A 27,315-nucleotide genomic window follows, 5' to 3' on the forward strand; every position below is an offset into this window, starting at 1 on the left:
CTGTCCTATTGCTCTCCTATATCTCCTATACCTTTCTTCTATTCCTATATCTCTTCTTCTATTCTTTCATTGATATGTTCTATTACTATAACTTCTCTTCTATTCTTTCTTAGATATATTTTACTATGAATATCTCCTCTATAATCATGTATTTTACCATGTGTATACCCATTAAAACCCTCATTGTGTATTGGACAAAATCAATCAATCAATCAATAAAATAAATGTGCAGAAGTATCACGCACATGTACGAGCATGTGCACAAACTGGTAGTTTTAGAACCTACTGCTGGAGACAATCCATACATAATTCCGCTGAAGAAAATTGGACTTTCAGGAACTTGATGTTAAATATCAACTTATCCTGATTCTCCTTTGCTTCTAAACACGATAATACTTTGCGAGGTTCCCATTCCAAGGAGGAGCGAGGAGGGTTGTCATGGAAACAGATTTCAAAAAGAAAAGGCCTAATTTCACTTTTGTTTGTTCTAGTTTATCAGTACGTGCTGCACGCATGTAGCCAGTCTTGGAAGATCAAATAATACATGCCATGCAAAACTCTAATTCACACTCTGATCAACACATGTGTCTGGAGGAGGATGTAAATACGTATTTTCTTTCATGTGCCTCTCTGTTGAGAAGTATCTTTTCTGCCAGGTTTTTCATTATTACTTGATTGCAGTATCAATGTTAATGTTAATTACAACTCTTCATGTTATTTTTGTTTTGTTTTAAATTGTGTTACTCAGCGTTCATACTTGCTGGAATAGAAAGATAAGCCAAATAGGTAATAAATACCTTTTCTCATTGAAGATCTAAACTCAGGAAAAATAACACTGAGATAGGGCTCATTATAATAAGGCAATGACGCAGGAAGGGAAGAGTTAATTATCCCTTCTTTTTCCACTTTTTAAAATATAACAACCACATTTGCCCCATGGATCGTAGGAGTGTTTCTGTTTTTTTCTGGAACAACTACAGTAAATCGCCAGATCAAAGCATACTTAAATATATATTTAATATAAGACTGGGATGGGCAACTCTACTCCCTCCTCAGTACAGTATCCAAGTTACATTATTCAAGACCTTAAATATTCCTTTGATCAAATTTGCTGAAACCAAGGCAATATAGCTTCCTGCTTATTCTGACATGGAAATCAGAAATCAATTCAGATTCCTGGCAAGAGCAACGTGTCCCTTACTTGCCATTGCAAGGTGGTACAAGAAAAGGAATGAGTGGGTGGGTGGGTGGGTGGGTGGGTTGGTCGATGGATGGATGGGTGGGTGGGTGGATGGGTGGATGGGTGGATGGGTGGATGGGAGGATGGGTGGATGGGAGGATGGGTGGATGGGAGGATGGGTGGATGGGAGGATGGGTGGATGGGTGGATGGGAGGATGGGAGGATGCGAGGATGCGAGGATGCAAGGATGCAAGGATGCAAGGATGCAAGGATGCAAGGATGCAAGGATGCAAGGACGCAAGGACGCAAGGATGCAAGGATGCAAGGATGCAAGGATGCAAGGATGCAAGGATGGACAGACATAAATGCAAATTGCTAGGAAATTAAGTCATCCACATTCTCTTAATGGGTCCTCCCTCTTAGCATAGTTAGATAATTGATTCAGGGGTACATGACAAGCTACTTCTGAAACTAAAATCTTATGGCATTTCTGGACCCCTACATGATTGGATAACTATGTTCCTGTCAAACAGACAACAAGTGGTTAAAATAGGGAGTGCTCTATCAAATCCTGAACCTGTCAACAGGAGTGTCCCTCAAGGCAATGTTCTAGGACCAAAATTTAAATACTTTACATAAATGACCTTTGTGATCATATTATAAGCAACTGTTTTCTCTTTGCCAACAATATTAAACTATTTAACACCACTGACAATGCTGCCACCCTTCAAAAAGACTTTGACCATGTAGCAGAATGGTCAAACAACTGGCAACTTCAAATCTCAACCAACAAATGCTCTGTCTTACACATTGGCAAAAAGAATCAGAACACAAAATACAAGCTTGGGGGACACAATCTTGTAGATGACCTTCACTCTGTCAAGGACTTTGCAGTACTCATATCTAATTATCTAAGTGCCAAAGTCCACTGTAACAACCTTGCTAAAAAGGCACGCTGCATATCAGACATTAATTACAATTGAGAGTCCAAAAACATTTCACACGAAGAGTCCTCCACTCTTCTGCTCAAAACAGAATACCTTATTCCACCAGTCTTGAAATTTTGGGATTAGATAGCTTAGAACTTCGTCACCTTCGATCTCACCTAAAATCTAAAATCATCTGCCACAGTGTCCTACCTGTCAATGACTACTTCATCTTCAGCCACAATAATAATTGAGCACACAATAGATACAAACTTAATGTAAACTGCTCCAAATTCAATTGCAGAAAATACGACTTCAGCAACAGTGATAAATGCCTAAAATGCACTACCAGATTCTGGTTTCTTCCCCAAACACCCAAAACTTTAACCATAGACTTTCTACAGTCAACCTTGCCCCATTCCTAAGAGGTCTGTAAGGGGCGTGCGTAGGTGCACCAATGTGCCTACCCTCCCTGTCTCATTGTTCTATTAGCTTCATTTATCTGTACTTACTTTGCTTATGTTTATGTTTATACCCATACCTGCTATCTTGTACATTTTTGACAAACAAATAGAATAAAATAAAATAAAAATAGCTCTTGTTCCTCAGCAAACTTGTTTCTCCTAACAAATCTCCTCCAGAGCTGCTAGGAGTGGTAATCTTCAAGTGGGGAAAAAGGAAAAAGCATTTGCTCAGATGGATTCAACTTACCTTGTGTTTCCAGATTTTCACACAGTTCTGATTTAGCTTCTCCATTGGGGCGAAAGCCTCCTTTCTGTGTGAATTTGTTGGACATTGTGGCTGCTGTCACAACTGCTTTGAGACTCCGCTTTCGTTTGGGCACATTTTGCTCTGGGTGGAAGAGGATTATGTAGACCTTTGGCATGTAAAGCATGCCTAATGAGACAGAGGCGCTTAGGCTCACTGAGATGGTCAATGTTGTGGTCTGAATGTACATCTGAAAGACACAAGGGAATGTGTTTAAGCTTTGAAACCTGCTTCTTAATCAAGAACAGATTCTGCCTTTTAGACTCTACTGGAAATATTTGCCTGGGCCAAAGTTGACATAGAAAACATCAAGGGTCAATTAAATGGACTATTTATGTATAAAAGAAATACTGCTGTAGAAACCAAAGGAGAACTATAGCATTGCAATGTTGAAGTTATGATGTATCCCAAAATATAGTGGTTTATGAAACCTGAATAACAGCCCTAAGATGTTCATTAGGATGACTGTGCATACATTTTAGCACACTTTCTCTCTGGAATTCATTCATCCACTCTACCCTTAAAAAATGTTGGTATTTTAAGACTCACATTAACTTTAATGAGTAAATTCTTTAAAGCATCAGCTTTTTTTTTTCCAGCTTCCAAGCTTGTTTATTTTTACATATCCACCTGGTCTTTAGATTACATTATAGATGATGTAAATTGTTTGTCATCCAGACCAATGAAATCATTATGTGTCTTCAAATCATACCCTGGAGTCAGATATCAAACACTATTGAAAGCACTGCTTAATTGCATACCTAGTAATTTTCTTATAGTAGCTATTATAGGATAGAAGTCTTTACACATGATGAATTCAATTTCCATGCATGTGTTTGAGAGAGAGGGGGGAAGGAGAGAAATGGTCTTTGGAGGATAGATTGGTAATTCAAAATGGTTTGTTTTGCATTAGGTAAATTTATTACACATTTACATATTTTTTATAAAGTATATTTTAATTGTTTGGACCTGCCCAAAAATTTTGATAAGGAGAATATACAAATTCTGTAAAATCAAATACAGTAATAAATACAATTATCTGTCTGTCTGTCTGTCTGTCTGTCTGTCTGTCTGTCTATCCATGCATCCATCCATCCACCCACCCACCTACCTACTTATCTATCCTTATATATATAGACACTGTGAGAGAAACACAAACACACAACTCTACCAATTTGTTTCCAGTGCCATATCCAGGTGCTGGTATTAACATTTAAAGTTTTTCCTGTCTTGGAACCACAATAACTAAAGGAATGCCCCTTTTCATATCTTTAAATCTGTATTGATATTATCTTGCAAAAACCTAGCTTCACTAGAAACTCTTCTCTCTAAGCTTAAATCACGCAGAAGGTTGTTGTAGGAAAATGTCTTGGATATGTTAGCTGCCTTGAGTTATTTATAAAATTAATAAAGATGGGATACAAATAAATCTACAGTGATACCTCTACTTACGAACGCCTCTACTAATGAACTTTTTGAAATACGAACCCGGTGTAAGTGATTGTAAGCACTGGGGGACAGGCAAAAAAACCACCAAGGCAGAAGGGATTTCAGACTGCGGTCTTGGGAAGCCAGAGCACGGCGGCACATTTTCTGCCATAGCCCCACCATGGACTGGCAAAAACCCCAATGGAGGGTTGTTCAGTCCAAGTCCCTCTCCCCAGAATGGAGCACCCGTCCTTGGCTTTTATTTGCCGAAGCCTTCAGTAGCCAAAACGTGGAGACCTCCATGATGGAACGCTCCCCAAAAGACTGTGGCAACTCTGACACTCGCTTCACGGCCTGGTTTTTGGGAGCAAGGCTGGGGATAAACCCTGCCTTGCGCCCTCCTCCTCCTCTGCATGGCTCTCCCCACCCTGCTTCACAACTTTTCTGCTCTTCTTCCTCGGCAGTTGGCATCAGGCATCAGGAAGGGTCCGCGGGGATGGAAGGTAGATGGAATTAAAGCCTGCTGCTTTGGGCGCCTTGAAGGGACTCCTCCGGATTCCCTTTTGCCTGCCGCTGCTACTAAAAACTTTCAAGGAGCAGCTTCCCGCACATTTCAATACACCCACGAGGCTCCCTCCGGGCAGCCTCCACTGTCTTTAACCCCAACCACCTCTTCCACCTGCCCCCAAACAAGGATCAGAATGCTGGTGGTAATAAGGCAAAATGGCACACATTATTCGCTTTTACATTGATTTCTATGGGAAAAATTGCATCTACTTACAAACTTTTCTACTTATGAACCTGGTCAGAGAATGAATCAAGTTCATAAGTAGAGATACCACTGTATAAGTGAATTGTATTGCTTTATTAATATAAATGTTATACGTTGATTAAATTCTATCTGGGCAAAGTTTGGGGTCGCGTTCGGTGTGTGCGCCCATCCTCCTTCCGACGTCAAAGGGGAGTGGGCAGTGGCAGGCAGAGGGAAATCCCCCACCCCCACTCCCCCAGCCTCCACACCGAAAGCCAGGAAGTGACATCGTGGGGAGGCTCGGGGAGTGGGGGTGGGGGATTCCCCTATGCCTACCACCTTCCCCCTCCCCTTTGACGTCAGAAGGAGATGGGCACACGGGGTGTGTGTGGGGAGCATTTCTCCGTTGGGAAAGTAAGATGGTGGCAAGTTTCTCTGTGCGTTAAAGCTGCCGCCGAGGTGGTCCCTGGAGAAACTTGAAGACGGGAAGGCAGGGCCAGAAGGGTTTGGCGGGTTCGGGTTCCACGAACTTGCCCAAACCAGCTGCCAAGTTCACACGAACTCGCCAAACCTGAATTTCGTTGGGTTCGCCCAACACTATCGATTTGCATACAGAATCATGAAACATTGAGAAGGCCTATGAATTTTATGAATAATTAATTCCAACCTTCAGCAATCAATTCATGTAAAAGGTAGATTTTTCCCCTCTGTGGTTTGTTAGCTTGATTTCTCCAAATAAAATGAACTCAAGTAGAGATTACATCTGATATTAAGCTACCTAAGGAAAACATTGTTCTGGTGACAAATGTATTAAGAGAATGGATTTTTAGTCCTCCTACTGTGCAATGTTATAGCTTACACTCAACACTAAAATTGTCAACTGACTAAAGGATACACCTGTTGATTTATCAACTTCCTAATAGTTTAACTGATTCAATTTAAATAAATGTATACGTTATGCAACTTAAATATAGATGCTTTTTTTACTCCCTGAAAAATGGTGAGGTGATTTACAATTTAAGAAATTTGTGATTAAAAAGAAGTCATAAATAGTGATGGGTGAACCCAATGGTGTTCGGGTTCGGCAAGTTCGGACGAACTTTACGCAAAATTCGGCCGAACCCGAACCGAACCCGAACCCGAATGGGGAATCCCACCAAGAGATTCCGGGGGCAGAGCTTTGATGTCACGTATACCGGCAGGTTGCTAAGGACGCCAAGGTGATCACTTCCTGGATTCCATGGAATCCAGGAAGTGAATACTTTGGCATCCTTAGCAACCTGCCAGTGACATCAAGGCTCTGCTCCCGGAATCTCTTTGTGGCAGGGATTCCCCAGCTCCTTCAAAGGGAGATCTTCACATAAAAATAAACATTGTTATTTTTACGAAAAAGGATGCCACAGCGGTACTGCAAGCAAAGGGCAGTCCTTTCACGTAAAAATAAACATTGTTATTTTTACAAAAAAGGATGCCGCAGCGGCGCTGCAAGCAAAGGATGGTCCTTTCACATAAAAATAAACATGTTTATTTTTACGTGAAAGGACCACCCTTTGCTTGCAGCACCGCTCTGGCGTCCTTTCACGTAAAAATAAACATTGTTATTTTTACAAAAAAGGATGCCGCAGTGGCGCTGTAAGCAAAGGGCGGCCCTTTCACGTAAAAATAAACATGTTTATTTTTATGTGAAAGGACCGTCCTTTGCTTGCAGTGCCGCTGCGGCATCGTTTTTCGTAAAAATAACAATGTTTATTTTTACGTGAAGACCTCCCTTTGAAGGAGCTGGGGAATCCCTCGCACAAAGAGATTCCGGGGGTATAGCTTTGACATCACCGGCAGGTTGCCAAGGACGCCAAGGTGATCACTTCCTGGATTCTAGGGAATCCAGGAAGTGATCACCTTGGCATCTTTAGCAACCTGCTGGTGACATCAAAGCTCCGAACACCGAACGTGACCCTGAACTTTGCCCGAAGTTTCAAAAAATTTCGGGTTCGGGTTTGTGTTTGGCATACTGACACCACAAAATTCGGTACGGACCCAAATTGTGTGGGTTTGGTTCGCCCATCACTAGTCATAAATCCTATTTTCTTTTTAATTTCATAAAAAATACAATATGCCCAAAACAAAATAGCCATCAAAACTAATCAGAAAATTTGGCCTTGCCTTGTTAAAATTGCTCACTATAATTTGTCACAGAAATGGAATAATTTGCCTATTAAAATTTGTGGCCTTCTTGGTGTGATTCTGAGGTGTACTGCCGTCAGTGGTGATAAACAGTTACAATTATGAAAACCCATTTATGTCACATTTCTTTGAGGCATCCTTAAAGACATATTTGCTGCATTGCATCCTCACTTCCCTTGTAAGCAGAATCTCAAAGAATTCATGTATAATGTCCATTAAATCCTTTTTCTTACTATGTAAGTTCAGGCCTTTGGTGGTACATAAGTGACTGTAATACACTGTGCTCTCAGATATATATATATTGTATATACAGTATATATATAGGGGACATTTCCAGCAATTGCAAAAGAAACCTGTTCTCCTTTCAACAGGTAATTCTTATTCAATAGCTCACTTTCTGAGCTGTTGTAATGTTAGTCACATATTACACACCAACGTAGTCCTTCTGCAGTCAAAACTAATTTCACGCTCACTGTCCAGGACTAACGGTGACAGATGTTTTGCAAAATGAAAGCCCATTAATCTGACTGTAGAATAATCCATTTTTTTATAGAAAGGACCTGGCAGGCATCTCACAAGTGGGGGATGTGTAAATCAGATAGCACTAGGAAAGGAAATCACAAAGATGTCTGAGCAATCCTTCAACCCACCAAATAGATAATTGTCCCCCTTATTTGGTCTGTTCCTGTCCTCATTTTACTCATTAGTCTAATCAGAGATACTGCACATTGAATAATGACAGACCTTATCCCAATTTTATTCTGTTATTGGGTTTTAAAAATCTAGACCCATTTGTCAATTTGGATAAATCTTAGATCTAACATAATGCTTTCTTTTCTTTTTTCTTTTCCTCATCAAGATAAGTTAGTGGAAACAACCCAAACCTCCTGATGATGCTTTGATATTAAAAAAAATACTAGACTGTGCAGAATCAGACGCATTAACACTTAAACTAAAAAATAAAGAAGACTCTGACCATGATAAAACTTGGAAATGTTTCTATGATTGGTTTAAGAGAAGAAACGAAAATATAAATTGAAATACAATAATAATGATACTTTCTTTCCCTTTTTTTGATATAACAAATTAAAAAAGATTTATGTATAGTAATTTTTCAGGAAAAATTTGTATAAATTTAAATAAATTAAATACGAATCTACGAAGGCAGTTAAGAAAATAAAAACAATGAAAAATATATGGATAACCAAAAAGAAAAAATAGTGGATACCGATGAGGACATATCTCACCAGAAAATAATTTGAAAATATAAGATGACTTATAACTTTCCCCCTCACAAGGGAATTTAAATTTAAGTAATATATAATATGTTTATTGTTATTGTTATTATTGTTTAGTGTATTTAAATAAGTAAATAACTATATTGCTAGGACTATCATTTTTTGTTGTTTGTTGGTATGTGTTAGTTTTTGTTTCTGTTTCAATTTATGAATTATTTTTTATTTTTGTAAATTTGTATATATGTGTTTTAAATTAATAAAAATTTATTTTTTTAAAAAAAGATAAGTTAGTGTCAGAGACTATGCACATTTGAGACTTCCATTCTAGGAAAAAAGAGTGCAGATCAACCTAAGGCAGGCAAAGAAGATACACAGAAGTTCTGCTAGCTTTCAAGTCCTAAAGATTACCAATCATAGCTAGGTCTGCTTTCCACATCCATAGTTCAATTCATATCAAAATCAAATGAATACAATGTTTTGATAGATTCTAAGCTTACTCGACGACAGAAAACCTTTTTTTACTGTTTAGTTTGCTTGGCTTCCTGGTGGACAGTTCCTGATCCTGAAACCTAGAATAAGCAAACAACAAATGTTCTTGTAGTGTGTGAGCGTGCATACTTCACTTTTTCTAAGACTATTTTTTGCAGAGAAATTGATTTTAAAAATTGTTAAGCTTGCAGTAGTGTCTTCCAATGACTGAATATAAGACATTTTTAGGCTAATCATCCGTCTTTGCCTCTAGGAAGTGCCATTGTCTGACAGAATCACTTTACTACCTAAATATAAGCTTAAAATTGTCTTAAGTAGCTGAAATTTTAAAAAGAACACAAGAAATAGACTCCTTTGAATGATGACATCTCACACTAGAAATATAAAATTGACCCATAAAGGTGGCTGAGCCTGCTCTTGAAATTACCCAAAAGAAGACCAACCTTCATTTGAGAAGTCATACCTGATCCACAAAGGGAATAGATTGATGAGTAGATTCTATGAATTCTTAGTTTCAGGTCTGGCAAAATGTCACTTTATTATTTCTAATATGGTGCCCAGATACTTTATTGCACCTAAAGTCCAATGTATTTTGAGGAATAATCTTTGCAGGATTGTGGCTAATAAAAAAATCTTAGTTACTTATGAAATAAAATTATAATTACAAACAAAACCTATGTAAACCACACATTAAGAACTACCAATATAAATGATATTAATGCTAAGGAAAAAGATATAGTCGGAAGTTTTAAACACTGCATATTCTTTAATAATATGAGTTATTTTTTATATTAGTGATTTATCGTGATATTACAGTTGATATTTATTTTGATACAGTTGATATTTATCTTGATATACAGTGACATCAGAATCATGTCACTGTATACTTTGAGGAGTGTTTTTATGTTCAGAATGCCTCAATTTTCTTTATGTTCCAAACTCTATTTGGGGGTTTTTGCTTACTGATGTTTTTGCTTTTATTTTTGTTTTAATTTTTTGTTGGGTTGACTAAGCTTTCCAGCCTTCCAAAGTTCGTAAACTCTTATTGTTGGAGGCATTGTGCTGACTCTGTAAATCGATTAGAGAGGGCTGTAAAGCACTATGAAGTGGTATATAAATCTAAGTGCTATTGCTATTAGGTTTTCCCCTTTCTTGTTAGTCTAAAAAAACCCATCACGCATGACTTTGCCAATGCAGCATATGATATTGATATGCAAGTCAGAAGACATTTAACATATTTTAGAATTAACTGCTAATCAGTTATGTAATGGTATGTGAAAACACCTTGGAAGACTGAATGAAGAGATGCTGGCAAAGGAACAGTCACATAAGAGACAGCATAGCCAGAGGTGGGTTCCTCCCAGTTTGGACCATTTCTCCGGAACCAGTAGTAATTTGGTCTGGGTTGCTGGAACTGGCAGCAACCCAGGCCTGCCACACCCTTGAACTGGCTCTCTTGGCAGCGCTGTAGGTGCCGCCATCTTGTTTTTTGCTTCTGCGCACACGCAGAAGCTGGTATTTTAGCATTGTGCATTCACGCTCGTGCGAAGCGACTGTGTGGTCATCAAGGAGTGAACCAGCAGTGGAGAAAATCAGAATCAACCCCTGAGCATAGCATATAGGTTTTATAGTAGACAAAGCAAGAGTCTCAGACAAGATTCTCCCAGTTTCTCGGGCTATAAAGTATAAGGGGGATAATTGTACTTTCAAATTTGAAAGATTTTTATCAATGTAGTTTTACAATAAAGTGAACTTGGTTCATCTGATCACGAGTCTATCTGGTTTACCCAATGTTACCGACAATTATACAATTATTTAAACTTATTTTTTTTTAAATGCACCTAATATAGATAGTATAATATGTACCTAAATTTATATGAATAACATACAATTTCTAAAGCACACATTTCCTCAATGTATCTCTTTTCTGCATAATGTTATTATTCTTAATATGCACTTTGAGGGGAAAAAGTAAACTCTCATGACACAGAGAGATTTTTATACATATTATTCTTGAGTTTATACTCTATGAGTATATACTTTATATGTTTATTTAAACTATAACATGACATCTGATAGTGAAATCTTCCTTTGTCTTATCACAGAAACCCAACTAAATGTTCCTATTTATGAATTCCTCTATAAGTCTACGGAGAGGGGTGGCATACAAATCTAATTAATAATAATAATAATAATAATAATAATAATAATAATAATAATAATAATAATAATAAAAGTACCCTAACAACAATCAGACACGTATTGGAACCAAAAGTCTGAAATAGATGCTTATTAGGTTTGACTCAGTATTGATTGGCTTGAATTCCATTTGATAGAGTACAAGTCAAATCACAAATATTTTTGTGTGCACAGAATCTTATCTTATGAGCAGTCCTGAAACCTGAAATGGGTATAAAGAAGTGAGAAAGAGATGTTTCAGTTGGACTGTTGCTGAGTTTAGCAAATGGGCACTGCATGAGTACCAATGTCATTATTGAGGGCATCATGCAATCAATGTGACTATATGGAGCAGCACATCATGATTGTATCACAATATTTTCCATGAAATGGTCCTTCACATTTAGCTGTCCAGAATCCATGGAGTGCTTCATTTTTCTCCTGTTGATCTAAGTATACTCTTGGAAACAGTGGGATTCAGGGACAGAGAGCAAACTTCAATCTCATCAAACTGTAATCCTGGGGAGCACCTATGTTTACAAATAGAAGCCTATGAATTTGAATTGTATTCTTTGGATACTTTTACCTGAACAATCAGACAGCAGAAACTATGGTGCTCTTATACATCTAGTATGTATAAAGGAATTTCGGTAGCAGTGGCAGTGTGAGCCTCTGCCCTCATGTCTGGATGTTTCCTTTTTTTTTAACCCTCTGTGCATGCACAGAAGGTGAAGAAACATGTGTGACAGTTGTGTACATGTGCGTGCAAACTACACACTTCCGAACCAGCAGGAAAGGTATATAGATTATATCGCTGTTCTTAAGCGATACTATGATTAATCCTGAACTTCTAGTCTCTAGATACAAATCTTGGGAATCTCTAAAGTTTGCCATATTGTCACTTCTGAGCTAAAAAGAATTGTGTTTCTTGGAAATTCTATAAAGGGAATTCTCCTCTCCCATATTTTTCTTACTCTATTACTTTCCATATTTATTCCCATAGTCTTCCTAGGCTATATTCTAATATTTTTTATGGAACACAAAGAGAAAGAGAGAAATATATTCACCCCTATGTCACAGGTCCTATTTCCAGGGCCTATTTCTGACTCAATACACAATTCACAAAGTACATCAAACATGGAGACAAGAGATGAGGTTCCCTCTTGCTACTATTCTTCAGGTTGCTGCTACTGACATATTAGTCCATTAAGTAGGGTGGAAATTAATTTGAATTACTGGAACAAACAGTAATTAGTGTAATGGAAACACATTGAATGAGGGAAAGATTCAATCTACATTTCAGCTTCCTATATACAGGGCTTGACCCCAAGTAAAAGGAAGGATGAAGGAAGAACAAAAAATGTAACTGATTATCAAATTATTTAAAGGGAAAAGATGGAAACCTGGACCTTTAAAGCTAAGTGCTTATCCCTCTGACTGTTGAGACAAAATATAAGTAAATGAGGTGGACAATATCAAAAGTTTCAAACAACTGCTTTTTCAAATTATTTTCATTTGAATGTACATCAGAAACATTAAGGACATCTCTATCTCTCCCTAGAAAATCTGCCAAGGTTCAAAGAATGGTCGGGATGCCTATGTTCAACAATAAAATCATTTCTACAGATTTGTCAGAAAAAGAATAAAGCACAAAGTCTGAGCATTCTTGAGGAAGTCACATGCTCAGATTTCCAGATAGTCTGCAAACTTCTAAAAGTAACAGATCAGTCCAAGTATACAGAGTACACAAGCCTCAAGCCACTTTCCAATATTTCCAAGCTGTCTACTGAAGGTGGACGGCAAATTACCGATTGCATCGCTTACAAAAGGGAATTCATGTTGAGTTGCCTACAGCTTTATCTTTCCATGCCAGGCACCAATCAGGTTATCAGTGACAATAAATTTGCCAGGAAGATTCAGAAACAATTGAGAACATCACTGCAAAACAATACTTGGATGGGTCTGCTACCGTTTAGATAGCCAATAAGTGGGAAACAGAGGTGGTTTTTTTTCCTTGAAGGCTATAACCAGGATGTTTTCCAGTTTGCAAGATGAATTAAAGGGCTATAATCCAAAATGCCCAATATGATTTACTGGAAGATTGGATTAAATAGGGATTCCTACTAAAGTTTTGGTTGAGGAAACCATTTTACAGCCTGTGCTGTCATGCCCAATCACTGAAAATGATCAAAATAGTCTCCGGTAGATATTTTTATTTATTTATTTTTATTATTTTTATTTGTCAAACATGTATAGAATAGTAGTAGTTTGTATAAACATAACATAAATAAAAGGACAGGGATGGTAGGCACAGTGATGCGCTTATGCACTCCCCTTACAGATCTCTTAGAAACAGGGAGAGGTTGACTGTAGACAATCTAAGGTTGAAGTTTTTGGGGTTTCATCTTTTTATTTAACTCAGACTGTGGGAAGATCATATTTCCTCCCACTCATTTCCTTAAAAGCCTCAAAAACATATACAAATATAGTCGTGTTGGCTGATGGGACAGCGGATTGAAACCCTCTCATTGATTAGGTGGCTAAATTTACTTGGTTTTCTTTGGAACGCTATATAATCTGGTCTAATAAATGGTTTGGCTACTGAGCCATATGAAACTATTTTCTATCCCATATTCAGCAATGCACCTGTTTATCATATGTGATTAAAAATATATTGTAGGACAGGGGTGGTCAATTAATTTTGCCATGGGGCCACATGAGAAATTGGGATGGTTTTAGAGGGCCGGATTTTAATTATTTCTTATATTTAGATATATGAATTTAGGAATTGCTGATCTGTTTTAATGAAGTTAGAAGTATTGATTATAATAAGATATGTAGTAGGTAATACTGATTTGGATTAATTCATAAATGGAATTGAATTTAGAATTATTCGGGAGATTAATGATGTTAATGATTTTTAATTGATTGAAAATAGAGAATATTTAGAATTTTTTCCTTTTTTTCTTTTCTCAAATTGACTGAAATTTAAGATTAATAATTAAGTAAGAAATGTAGATAAGTATTAATTGGCTAAATGTGAGATGGGTTGAAATAATTTTTAAATTTGGGATTAAGTAAATGTGCTATTTAGAGGGGGGGGAAGAAGTCTGAAATTTGTATATGTTTATGTTTTGTTTTTAGTTTTCTTTTGTTAACATCTGATTGGCTATACAAGGTTTATTGGTTTATAGAAAAATGTATAAGGAAAGAGTTCTAATTTTTAAAATCAAAATATTTGAAGAAATATTGTACCCAAAGGAGTCTACCTGATGTACATGAATATCACTGTCTGAGCCCCTGTTCTTTGGACCATTACTAATAAGGCCTTTTCAATGAGAATTCGGTACAAGCACTAACAGGTTCTTTTCAATAAAAACCTTTCCCAAAGCATTTTAATTTTAATTGCCTTGCATCATTGGATTAATGTTACTGTGTTTTAGACTGATTACTTTCTACTTTATTATGCATCCTTGTGTATTGTCTTGTGAAAGAAAATACCCCAAAAAGAAAATATATATATAATAAAAATAAATTGCTTGGTCCTCCCTATAAACTCATATAAATGTTTTCTGTGCAATCTTTAAGCATAAATCAAGCAGCTTGCCAAGAAGTGTTATCTTTTAAAAATATGTGTCAGGCAAACATCCAGCAGGTAAAATTTCTCCTCTTGTGCAAATATAGTAATGGCAGTAAAGCTACACCAACATAAAAGTTATACCAGAAAAAAGTTGATCAGATAACCAAACAACTGCTAATATTTATTTCTCTCCCCCCCCCCTATATATGGCTGTCTGCTTACCACATAATTCTGGGCAGCAAACAAGAATTAAAATAAACAATAATGACATCAACACAAACTAAGAAAACAGAAAAACCAGAAAGTCCAGTTGCCTCTTGCAAAAGCACCTTTGGGACCAACTAAAAGACACCACACCTCATGAAAAACAGGGACACTTAATTTCATGGCCTAATGCCAGGTGAAACAAGTCTAGTTTAAAGCCTTATGCGAAGGCCATCAGAGTCTGGGGCCAATTGAATCTTGGCTTGTGCTGTTCCATGATAACAATACAGTGGTACCTCTACCTACAAATGCCTCTACTTACAAACTTTTCTAGATAAGAAAAGTTCAAAAAAGAAAAGTTTCAAGATATTTTTGCCTCTTCGCAAGAACCCTTTTCCACTTACAAACCCGAGGCTCCGAAACTGTAACCGGAAAAGGCAGGAAGAAGCCTTCGTGGGGCCTCTGTAGGAATCTCCTGGGAGGAAAGAGGACCGGAAAAGGCAAGAAGAAGCCTCCGTGGGGCCTCTCTAGGAATCTCCTGGGAGGAAACAAGGCCTCCACCCTCCCTCCCAGACATTATTTGCTTTTACACTGATTCCTCTGGGAAAAATTGCTTCTTCTTACAAACTTTTTGACTTAAGAACCTGGTCACGGAACAAATTAAGTTCGTAAGTAGAAGTTCCCTCTGTACTTTGATAACAGAACCATGAATCCAGAAAGCATCTGTAATGCATGTCTCAAAACAAAGCAGGAGGTTAAATCCACCCAAACCTGATTATTTCTTTAGCAAGTTTTGTATATTACCCCAAATACAAGACTGAATGGTTCAGAAGGAAACTATTAGCCATAACCAAAATCAACTGCAACAACAACATGAGACACTATGATTCCAGATTTAAACTGCAACTATATAATGATGAATTGAAATAAAATAAGGTGCAACAAGCAAAAACAAACCTCTTGGGGAGGGGAAGAACAATGTTTTTTAAATGTTCTCATGTGCTTGTATGAGTCACTGAAACCTACTTCAAAAGATTGCTGGGATCATGATGAAGGAATTATAAAAATGCTTTTATATGTGAGAGATCACTTTTTACTTTAATATATTAACTTCAATGGAGAAAGCAATTAAGTTTAGAAGAGTTAGCAGTATAAGGAAACCAGGCTGTCAAAGAACACAGTGACTGGATCCTATCAAAGCTGACACCAGCCAGAGCATAGAAAAACTCAAAGAAATAGTGCAAGTTTGGAAAACGTGGTGTGACCTGGCCCTTAAAATTGCCAAGAGTTGGACTCAACTGAACAGATAACATCATCATCAATATATCTCTAATAGTCCACTAGTTATTTAGTAAGTAGAGGTCAGAACTACTTTAACGTTCTAGTGGGCAGATGCTAAGAGAATAATATTATGATTCTTGATGAACATTTTCTTTTATGTACACAGAGAGCACATGCACCAAGACAAATTCTTTATGTGTCCAATCACACTTGGCCCATACAATTTCTATTCTATTCTATTCTATTCGGAAATGAAATTAGGGCCATGGGACATACCGTATTATTCGGAGTAGACACACTGGAATATAAGATGCACCTTAGTTTTGGGGGGGAGGAAAATAGGGAAAAGAATCTGCTTACCAGATATTCATCTGGCTAGCATCCTTACTCTGGTCAGTTTCAGCACATTATTTTATCACCTGGTTAGGGCTTTAAAAAAAACCTTATTCGGAGAGAGTAACAATGAAAGAGCTTGCAAGCCGGTAATAGCTGGGAACATTATTATCACCTGTAAAGAAACATTTGGAGCAAGTAGAGCAATGAAAAAAAAACCCTGAAAAGACTTAGGGCTTGAAAAACATTCTTCCCAGAGAGTAACAATGAAAGAGTTTGCAAGCTGGTGAGAGCTGAGAACATTGTTAGCACCTGGTTCTGACTGGAAAGAAATTTATTCAGAGAAAGTTAGAGCAATGAAAAAACCCTGAAAAGACTTAGGGCTTGGAAAACATTCTTCCCAGAGAGTAACAATGAAAGAGCCTGCAAGGTAAGAGCTGGGAAGATTGTTAGCACCTAGTTAGGGCTGGGGGAAAAAGCTTCGAAAAAAGCTACATTCAGAGTATAAAACACACTCAAATTATCAGCCTCTTTTAGGGAGGAAAAAGGTGCTTCTTATACTCCAAAAACATGATACTGACTGTATGTTGACATGTGTGTACACACACAAACACACACACATACATCATATATGCACCTATCTCGTGGTTCAGAAATAAAGCAGCAAAAATAAATAAATGTAAAGGTTTTTGAAAAAAATTCTCACTCCTATGGGTGTTATGTGTTTTTCTCAATCTCCAGTTCCGCCTTATCTTGTGGTTCAGCAATAAATAAAGGAAATACATCTCTAAATTTCCTTTATTATGTTTTAGATATGCCATAGATCCACTTCAGTGCACACTTTAAATTGTTAACAGGAACTGTATCGTCAATTTCATTCTCTTTGCTCAGCTTGTTCACTAGGGAAGGGAGCAATATACTCCCTAATCCAGGCAGCTGTGATTTGTTAGTCCTGGTGGGAATAAAGTCAAGACACAAGCTCATCAAACAAAACAAAATTGAATTTTTTGCATTCAAAAAAATCTTGTTCCAGATTTTTTTTGTTTGTTTGTTTCATAGGCAACAGGAACAAGTTTTTTTGGCTGGAAACAGGTTGCAGATTCTGACCTGAAATCAATGATATACTGCCTATAATGTTTCTTGCACACATGCACCCATATCAATGGTGGGATTAAAAGAAATTACTACTGGTTCTGTGGGTGTAGCTTGGTGGGTGTGGTGTGGCATGGTGGGCATGGTATGGCTTGGTGGGCATGGAAGGATACTGTAAAATCTCCATTCCCTCCCCACTCCAGGAGAAGGTTACTGCAAAATCCCTATTTCCTCCAGATCAGTTGGGACTCGGGAGGCAGATAATAAATGCGGGTGGGGCCATCAGGGGTAGTATTTGTTTGTTTGTTTGTTTGTTTGTTTGTTTATGTATTAGATTTGTATGCCGCCCCTCTCCGTAGACTCGGGGCGGCTCACAGCATACAATTAAACAATTCATGACAAATCTAATAAATTTAAAAAACATTTAAAAACCCCATTATTAAACCAGATATACACATAGACATACCATACATAAATAGTATTTACCGGTTCTCCAAACCACTCAAAATTTCTGCTACCGGTTCTCCAGAACTGGTCAGAGCCTGCTGAATCCCATCTCTGATACACATACACACACACTCAAATTAATGTATCATGAAGCAGGAAATGGTTCTGAAAAATGGGATGTTCAATTCTGTTCAACTGACATCTGTTCAACTTACATCAGTCACAGTGTGCAAAAAGATAGTATTGAATAATGGATGTAGAATAGGTGACAAAATGGTTGGTCATCCCGAATTTTTCAAGCAATCAACTCCTTATTTCAAACTCCAGTAAAACTCTTTTAACTTCTAATTCGGGTTCAATCCCAGGTGACAAGCAATTTTTAACCATTGCACCTCCTCTCTTCTTCCCATTTCTTGTATATAAACAAGTCTTTAAAAGCCTCGTCATTCAGTCCTGGTTAAGAAAAATCCACTGCAAGCTGTTAGAAAGGAAAAGCATATATTTCAACTTAGATTCAAAAAGCCACTTTTATGTTCCTTCTTTTTATTTTTGTAGGTTTTGATATTTGTTCCTTTTAAGTAGTGCCCTAAGAGCTGGTTTCTTTTAATTCTCTCTTTATCTTTTCTCAGGAATTTCTTCATAAGTATAGTACATCTTTTGTAAGTCTTTGATGAGAAGATTTTCCAAGGCATTCTTCTACACATAAAATGACACATCCAAGTCATTTTATTTGTTATTTGTTTGCCCCTTTTAACTATTAAAACATCAGCTAGTTTCATTTGTAAGTCTTGTGTAACATCTCTGTCCATATTATTCTTGTAGTTTTTCATTTTTAAATCCCTATCCAAAACAGCCTGATTATCAGTTATTTATTTATTTATTTATTTTGTACAATACTCAATGAGAGTTTTAGTGGGTGTGCATATATATATATATATATATATATATATATATATATATATATATATGTAGATTGTTTACGAAAACAATCTACATATATATATATATATATATATATACATATATGACGGTCTTGGTATATTCGGGTTTCTTCCCGTGTAGGATTTGGAAATTTCTGGCGACGTTTCGATGAGGTCTCACTCATCATCTTCAGGCTGGTGTTTCTGTCCTTTTTCTCAGGCGAAGACTGCGAGACCTGAGCTGCATTCCTTCTATAAATACTGGTGGCTGGGTGTGGTTTGATGGCTCAGTAATTGCCTGCTGTGTAGAAACTTCCTGGTGAGTCAGAGGGGTAACAATTGGGGTCGTTGATGTAGCTGAGGTATGCTGGTTAGTTAATGGTTGTAGATTAGGCGTGATGTCCTGTGTAGTTAGAACTTGTAGGCTGCTTGATTGCTTTACAATGTGTGTCCTGAGTCTGGTTTCTGTGGCTGGGATATGTTTGAGGGCTGGTTTCCAGATGTCTGGTAAGCGAGAGGTATCATCCCGCTTGTTCATATTTTGGGGATGTTTTTCTATCTCGATCGCTTCCATGATTATTCTTTTGCTGTAGTGTTCTGTTTTGGAAATTAATTTGGTACTGTCAAAATCAATTTCATGTCCTGTGGTTTTGAAGTGTTGGAAAAGGGAGGAGGTTTTTTCTTTTTTCTTTAATGCATTCTTATGTTCTGCAACACGTGCATTAACTCTCCTGTTTGTTTGTCCAATATATGTGGCTGGGCAGATTTTACATGGTATTTGATAAACTCCCTGGTTTTCAAGTTGGATATTGTCTTTTGGGTTTCTTAGGATGTTGGCTATTTTTTTATCTGTACCAAAGGCTGTCTTTATGTTGTGTCTGCGGAGAATTTTACTGATTTTATCTGTGGTGCCCTTGATGTAAGGGAGGAGGGCGATGCCATTGTCCTGTTCTGTGTCTTGGTTCTTGGGGGGTGTCTCTTTTTGGATTAAGTTGTTGATTGCCTCTCTTTGGAATCCATTGGAAATTAATACATTTGTGAGACTGTGTAATTCAGGTTCCAGGTGGTCTTTGTCGGCTAGACGCCTAGCCGACAAAGACCACCTGGAACCTGAATTACACAGTCTCACAAATGTATTAATTTCCAATGGATTCCAAAGAGAGGCAATCAACAACTTAATCCAAAAAGAGACACCCCCCAAGAACCAAGACACAGAACAGGACAATGGCATCGCCCTCCTCCCTTACATCAAGGGCACCACAGATAAAATCAGTAAAATTCTCCGCAGACACAACATAAAGACAGCCTTTGGTACAGATAAAAAAATAGCCAACATCCTAAGAAACCCAAAAGACAATATCCAACTTGAAAACCAGGGAGTTTATCAAATACCATGTAAAATCTGCCCAGCCACATATATTGGACAAACAAACAGGAGAGTTAATGCACGTGTTGCAGAACATAAGAATGCATTAAAGAAAAAAGAAAAAACCTCCTCCCTTTTCCAACACTTCAAAACCACAGGACATGAAATTGATTTTGACAGTACCAAATTAATTTCCAAAACAGAACACTACAGCAAAAGAATAATCATGGAAGCGATCGAGATAGAAAAACATCCCCAAAATATGAACAAGCGGGATGATACCTCTCGCTTACCAGACATCTGGAAACCAGCCCTCAAACATATCCCAGCCACAGAAACCAGACTCAGGACACACATTGTAAAGCAATCAAGCAGCCTACAAGTTCTAACTACACAGGACATCACGCCTAATCTACAACCATTAACTAACCAGCATACCTCAGCTACATCAACGACCCCAATTGTTACCCCTCTGACTCACCAGGAAGTTTCTACACAGCAGGCAATTACTGAGCCATCAAACCACACCCAGCCACCAGTATTTATAGAAGGAATGCAGCTCAGGTCTCGCAGTCTTCGCCTGAGAAAAAGGACAGAAACACCAGCCTGAAGATGATGAGTGAGACCTCATCGAAACGTCGCCAGAAATTTCCAAATCCTACACGGGAAGAAACCCGAATATACCAAGACCGTCATACCTGTACCCGTGAAAATCTACGAAAACAAATATACATATATATATACATATATATATGTATATGTATATATATATATGTATAAATATATATGTATATATATATGTATAAAATTTATGAAAACATATATATATATATATATATATATATATATATATATATATATATAATATATTTGTTATACATACACACACACACACACACACAGAGTAAAATACATGATGAAGGTTATAGAGGAGATACTCATAGTAAAATATATCTATGAAAGAATAGAAAAGAAAGTATAGTAAAAGAACATATCAATGAAAGAATAGAAGAAGAGATATAGGAATAGAAGAAAGGTATAGAAGATATAGGAGAGCAATAGGACAGGGGACGGAAGGCACTCTAGTGCACTTGTACTCGCCCCTTACTGACCTCTTAGGAATCTGGATAGGTCAACCGTAGATAATCTAAGGGTAAAGTGTTGGGGGTTTGGGGATGACACTATGGAGTCCGGTAATGAGTTCCACGCTTCGACAACTCGGTTACTGAAGTCATATTTTTTACAGTCAAGTTTGGAGCGGTTAATTATAAGTTTAAATATGTTGTGTACTCTTGTTGCGGTTGAAGCTGAAGTAGTCGCAGACAGGCAGGACGTTATATCCTCTTCTATATATTTTTTCAAATCCATTTTTATAGTAGCAAAGAGAAAGTTCTGAGTACACTGGTGTTAAATTTCCTTGAATCCTTCCAGGGTTGAAACACTTTCCTCTATTTTGTATTAGTGGGTCTCTTCTTTAATTATAATATTTTGTTCTTTTTTATTGCCTCTAGTGGCTAGCCTTCAAGGTTTCACATCTCTAATCCACATTTTCTTTCCATGGAAAGATTCTTCTATTTAGATTTTAAATCTTTATATACTAGGATTTTAAACAGACCATTCTTACAATCTTCATGATGACACCCTGCATGTGGGATATCATCCCTGAAGAGACAAGATTGCCCCACACTCTTTTTCATTGTCTTGAAGACATGGTTCTGACAATGGGTGTGGGAACTCTAGAATGATATAAAGCCCTTCAAGTAGATTGTTTCATTATTGTTGCCGGGAGGGCGGGGATTGTTGCTTTTTTCATTATTTTTGGATTGGAATTTTACCTTGTAAGCCACCCAAAGTCACTGAGAGTGAGTTGGATGGTCACATAGGTTTTCTTAAATAGTTTCAAATTCTTATTTCCAATCAATCTTAGTTTATTTGCAGTTTCTCAAAATTAATTTTCAATCACACTTTTGCTGTCCCAATTTTTTTTAAAAAAAATTAAGTTCCCAAATTTACACGAAACTTCTTTTACTGAAGATTGAAGGAGAATCCCTGATGTAATAAAGCTTGCCGTTCTGAAAGTTTTTAATATTACAAGAAAATAAAAAGAGCTATCAAGCCATTTCCAGAAGTTATTAAGAGAAGAAATGGGTGGATCCAGTGTCCAGGCTCCAAAGGCTCCAAACCATGCTAATATCAGAAGATTTCCTCCTGGCTCCCAAGCTCTGAAACCAGTTGGAGACTGCTGCTTTCCTTGTTGGGATCCTCTATGAAAAGCCCTTGTGAGCAATCTTGGTCTTCTCCTTCATCAAGAGAAGAATTCATGGAGCTGATCTATTCTCTGGCTCCTCTTTCTGCCATGACTGTTGTTGTGGTTCAGCCTGAGTCAGAGCAAAGACCAGCTGCATCTCTGCTGGCTCCATGCCCGGGGCAGGCTGAGAGCGAAGAGGAGAGTTCTTGTCAGCCAGACAGGGGAGATTACAGTCAGAAATGTGATGAGGAAGAAAGGCCTGGGAGCCCTGGGAAAGGGCTCTCGCAAGCAAGTAGCTTGGATTCTTTGGAGGGAGTCTTTGGAGTCATTGGATGACGATGCACAAACTCTCATTAGTATGCGACAGAGACGCATAGATCAAAGGAGGCAGCAACTGAAGAGATATTATCAGCATTGAATGAGGAACACCAGGGGGTTGGGTGTGGTCCTCATTAGCAGGGAAGGGTTTATAAGGCAGGCAATCTCTTTCGGCAGCGTGGAGTGTTATCACAGTGGAGTTGGAGTTATCTGCCTTTTCTCTCAGCATTTTGTTCCTGGCTCATGGCCCAGTAGTCTTGAAGACCCATGGAAGGTTTGTGCCTGTTAGCAACAGCCTTGTTTGTCATCAAGGATCCTGTGTTTTTGTGTGAACAATTGCCTTCGTGTATCTATTTGGAGTTCCAGTGTTTTCCTGACTTGTAAGGACATTTTCTGTTGGCTTCTTTTCTCTTTACCATTATAAAACTGTGTTTGGATTCAACCGGTGTATCTGGCTTATCTTTTTGGGTTGGTCATAGCTTCCGGAGTGACCCAGACAGAACAACTGTTAAGTCTGCTTCCCCAGAAGCCCTAAAATGAAGGTGAACTCACTAAGTGGTTTTGCAAATGTATCATTTTGAAACTCTCTAATATAACCAAGTACATAATATCAAAAAGTTATTAGAAAGTGATGTCAGAGGTTTGATTTCCAAATAAGGAATAGTGAACGAGCACATCTCTGCATGGAGACAGTGACTATGGTAAAGACCAAAGGACTAATAAGTATACCAGTCCCACAGAACCTCTCTGGATAAGGAACGAATGGGATACTGCTCCAAATAGCAGCTCCTTGTGAGGACACCATAGGACAGTGATTTCCTACAGGTTTGATTGCCAGAAGACAAAGGGAATCATCATGTTCTGAGATGCAACAGAGTCTTTGAAAGGCCACTGAGCTTGCTTGCTCATAGTTTCTTGAAATTAACTTCTTAACTATATTAAGGATACTAGAGATATTCCAAACAACAAATTTGAAAACCCACCTGGTGAGATTACCTTGAACAAAATAAAAACTAAGCATAAGCTTAAGAAAAAAGAAGTAGAAGCAAATGGCAAAAAGCTAAGGAAGAAATTAATTTTAAAAAATATACAAACAGGCTAAAGGGCTAGCAACACTTGGAACGTTAATACTTTTGCTAAAAGATTGGAGGTCAGACTAAATTAATAAGCAATGCATTCATGTAAACACATTTAGTCTATGAAACTAATAACAGACATTTGAGCCTTTATGTTTTCACAAATTATATACTAGAAGGGAATAAGGACTCCATGCAGGCAAAGAAAAAAGTATTTCATTTTTGATTTAGAGAGTAAGCTTGTACAAAATCAAAATAGTGTTGAATCATTTCAAGACACTTTTGAAGAAGGGAACAGAGACTTGTAGCTACAATGGCAGAAATAATGTTTACTTATATGAATGTATTATTTACAAAAGAAGAAAGCAAATTTATCAAAGAAAATACTTTGAAAAACCTAAGGGATGAAGATCTGAAACAAGTTTATGCAGATTTACTAGAAAATAAACTGTGGATTATAATATAGAGATGGTATTTAAAGAGGAATTATAAATGACAAACCAAAATCATAACCTGGATAACAGCTTCTTGATGAATTTACAGAAAAGTGTTCCTAAAGCCTTGAAACAATCTCAAAGACTGAAAAAGAAAATAGGAAGATCAAACCCTACAACACCGTTTGAACAGATAAAAGGTTATGATTGTTAGAAGAAATATCAAGGAAATTAATTTGTTTACCTAGGATTAAAACAAGATACAATATGATAAAGTTCTGGAACCCTTCTATGGACTTTTCGCTGACAACTGGACTGAAGCATTAATGATTTATGGATTTGCAAAAGATAATGGATGAGCTATAGGAAGAAAAGATATGTATGCAGCATTATAAAGAGGAAAGAAAGATCAAGGTTGCCTGTACTTGTGATGAAGATCAGAAGTTACTTCTTTAACGGTTTTCTTTTTTAACTGCCCTCTCTTTTCTTTCTGTCCTTATACTTTCTATATTTGTTTTCATTTTCTCTTTCTTTTCCATTTGATTTGATCTTTTATTATTTTTAAAGCTTTCAATTAATTTTTTTTTAAAGTAAGGTTAGTAAACCAGATGTTCCTCTGGCTGAGGAACTCTGGGAGTTGAAGTCCACAAGTCTTAAAGTTGCCAAGGCTGCAGATCCCTGCTTTAAAAGGCTCCACCATGATTGACAGTATGATGGGTTTCTTTCAATGCTCTCAAACCTGCAGGAAATCACCATCCCTTAGATTAGATTAGATTTATTGGATTTATATGCCGCCCCTCTCCACAAACTCGGGGCGGCTCACAACAATGGCAAAAACAGTACATAGTGACAAATCTAATAATTACCAATGTAATTACAATTAGTCTCCTCAAGAGAAACTGAGCCATGGCATCATCTCCACCCATTCAGATGTGTTAGCTTCCGTTTCTGACCCAGAAGTACCGTCTGTGAATAGACATTATATCTATTTCTGGGGAATATTGTTCCAGGGGGTGGAGGTAGCATTGGAGAAGATAAGCTTTCTAAGTCTCATGAGATGGCAACATTTAATAGAAAGGAGTGCCCTCATTCTGCTTTGGTGTATTAATTGGGAAAGAACAACTTGAGAAACAGTCTTTCAAATATTATTATGAACTATTGGATTATTGGTTATCATTTCCTCTCATGAATTAGCTTCTCTGAAAGAGAAAGCTTTCATACATATGGTCTCTGGTGCACATTATTCTGAACTAAAATTGATCCACAAGTGACCTCCCTCATGTGTTTCCATATATACTTGAATTATCTAAATATATTCAGCTTATATTAAGCTACTATGCAACAAGACTTCTCTGTCAGCTCTTTTGTCTTATATAGAATGTGAAATTCTCCTGAACCAAAATTGTTCACAAAGTGGTTTGCATTATTGATCACTCAATTGAAAAGACCAAACATTTGCTCCCTCCTTTTCTCTATTCATTTATAATGAGAGCAAGGGGCTCTGCAGCAAATACTATATATCCAGCTTACATTCATAAATGGGGTTGTATGACAATGTATTTCAGTGAGAAGAGCCTTAAGCTTGTACTTTTGTGAAGTTTCACAATTCAATTGTGATACGGCATCATTTCTGAAAAGACATAATTGGTAAGGCTCATTCATCTTCATCTATAAAAATGAGTGCAATAATAATTACTGATAGTAAAGATACATGTTTGACAAACCAAATATGTAAATATCATGAGGTGGTGGTGTTAACTTCAGTTTCATAGATATTTAGATTTGTCTGAACATCAGCAATATAACTGTATGTTATAATCACTTGGAAAGATGCAAGTTATTTTTGTTATCTCTAAGTTAGCTACTTTCTGAAACCCCTTGTTGTTTTGGATTCTGTATATAAGAATATTAATCCTATGAATAAGGATATGGGACAATTAAAGTAACAACAATTATATACTTTAGTCAATTAAGACAAAAAATGAACAGATCTTCAAATTGATTAAATCATTGCAATTTGATGGGAGCTATGTTGGAAAAACACAGAAAAGTAAGTCTATGTATAGACAAGTTGACAAATACTATGTGGGAACCGGCCTCTGCCGAAACTAAGGTAGGTGTCTGCCCCACTCAGTAAACCAGATCAAGAAATCAAGTCTATTGGAAGACTAAAAGTACTTTTATTGAGATTGACTATAATAACTGAATTGTTTGCATCTGAATTTCTGTACTTTCTCCTCCTTCTTATACTCTTGTGAATTAGGAATGCATCTGCCTGAGTTATTTTCAAATTTTATTTACTCATTGAACAGATTTATATGTGTGTGTGTGTGGATGGATGATAGATGGATGGATGGATGGATGGATAGATAGATAGATAGATAGATAGATAGATAGATAGATAGATAGTTGTTCTAGACTTTTTAAAAATGCCATCATCTTTATCAAGGTCATCTTCCTTATTATCTATATTAGGTATCCAATCTCTCCAGTAACCCAAGCTCAAATGGCCAGAAGGAAAGAAGCAGGCCTAGGGGAAGAGCCTTCTCTGTGGCGGCCCCAGCCCTCGGGAACCAACTCCCCCCCAGAGATTAGAATTGCCCCCACCCTCCCTGCCTTTCGTAAGCTACTTAAAACCCACCTCTGTCGCCAAGCATGGGGGAATTAAGATTTCTTCTCCCCCTAGGGCGTTACAACTGTATACATGGTATGTTTGTATGTATGTTTGGTTTTTATATATTAAGGGGTTTTAATTTGCTTTTAGTATTGGATTTTATTGTATATTGTTCATGATTCTTATTAGCCCCCCGAGTTTTCGGAGAGGGGCGGCATATAAATCCAATAAAACTTGAAACTTAAACTTGAAACTAATAATAC

General features: G+C 37.3%; 1 protein-coding gene across 1 annotated transcript in view; it reads right to left on the reverse strand.

Annotated features, from left to right (window-relative positions):
* The window catches only part of GRM4 (glutamate metabotropic receptor 4), a 412,871-nt gene that overhangs the window by 9,407 nt on the left and 376,149 nt on the right, over window positions 1-27,315 (reverse strand). Inside the window, exon 9 of the mRNA XM_070748521.1 lies at window positions 2,818-3,064. Coding sequence (XP_070604622.1) covers window positions 2,818-3,064 — 247 coding nt within the window. The remainder of the gene's footprint in view (window positions 1-2,817; window positions 3,065-27,315) is intronic.

This window comes from Erythrolamprus reginae, chromosome 3 (genome assembly GCF_031021105.1).
Source record: "Erythrolamprus reginae isolate rEryReg1 chromosome 3, rEryReg1.hap1, whole genome shotgun sequence".
NCBI lineage: Eukaryota > Metazoa > Chordata > Lepidosauria > Squamata > Dipsadidae > Erythrolamprus > Erythrolamprus reginae.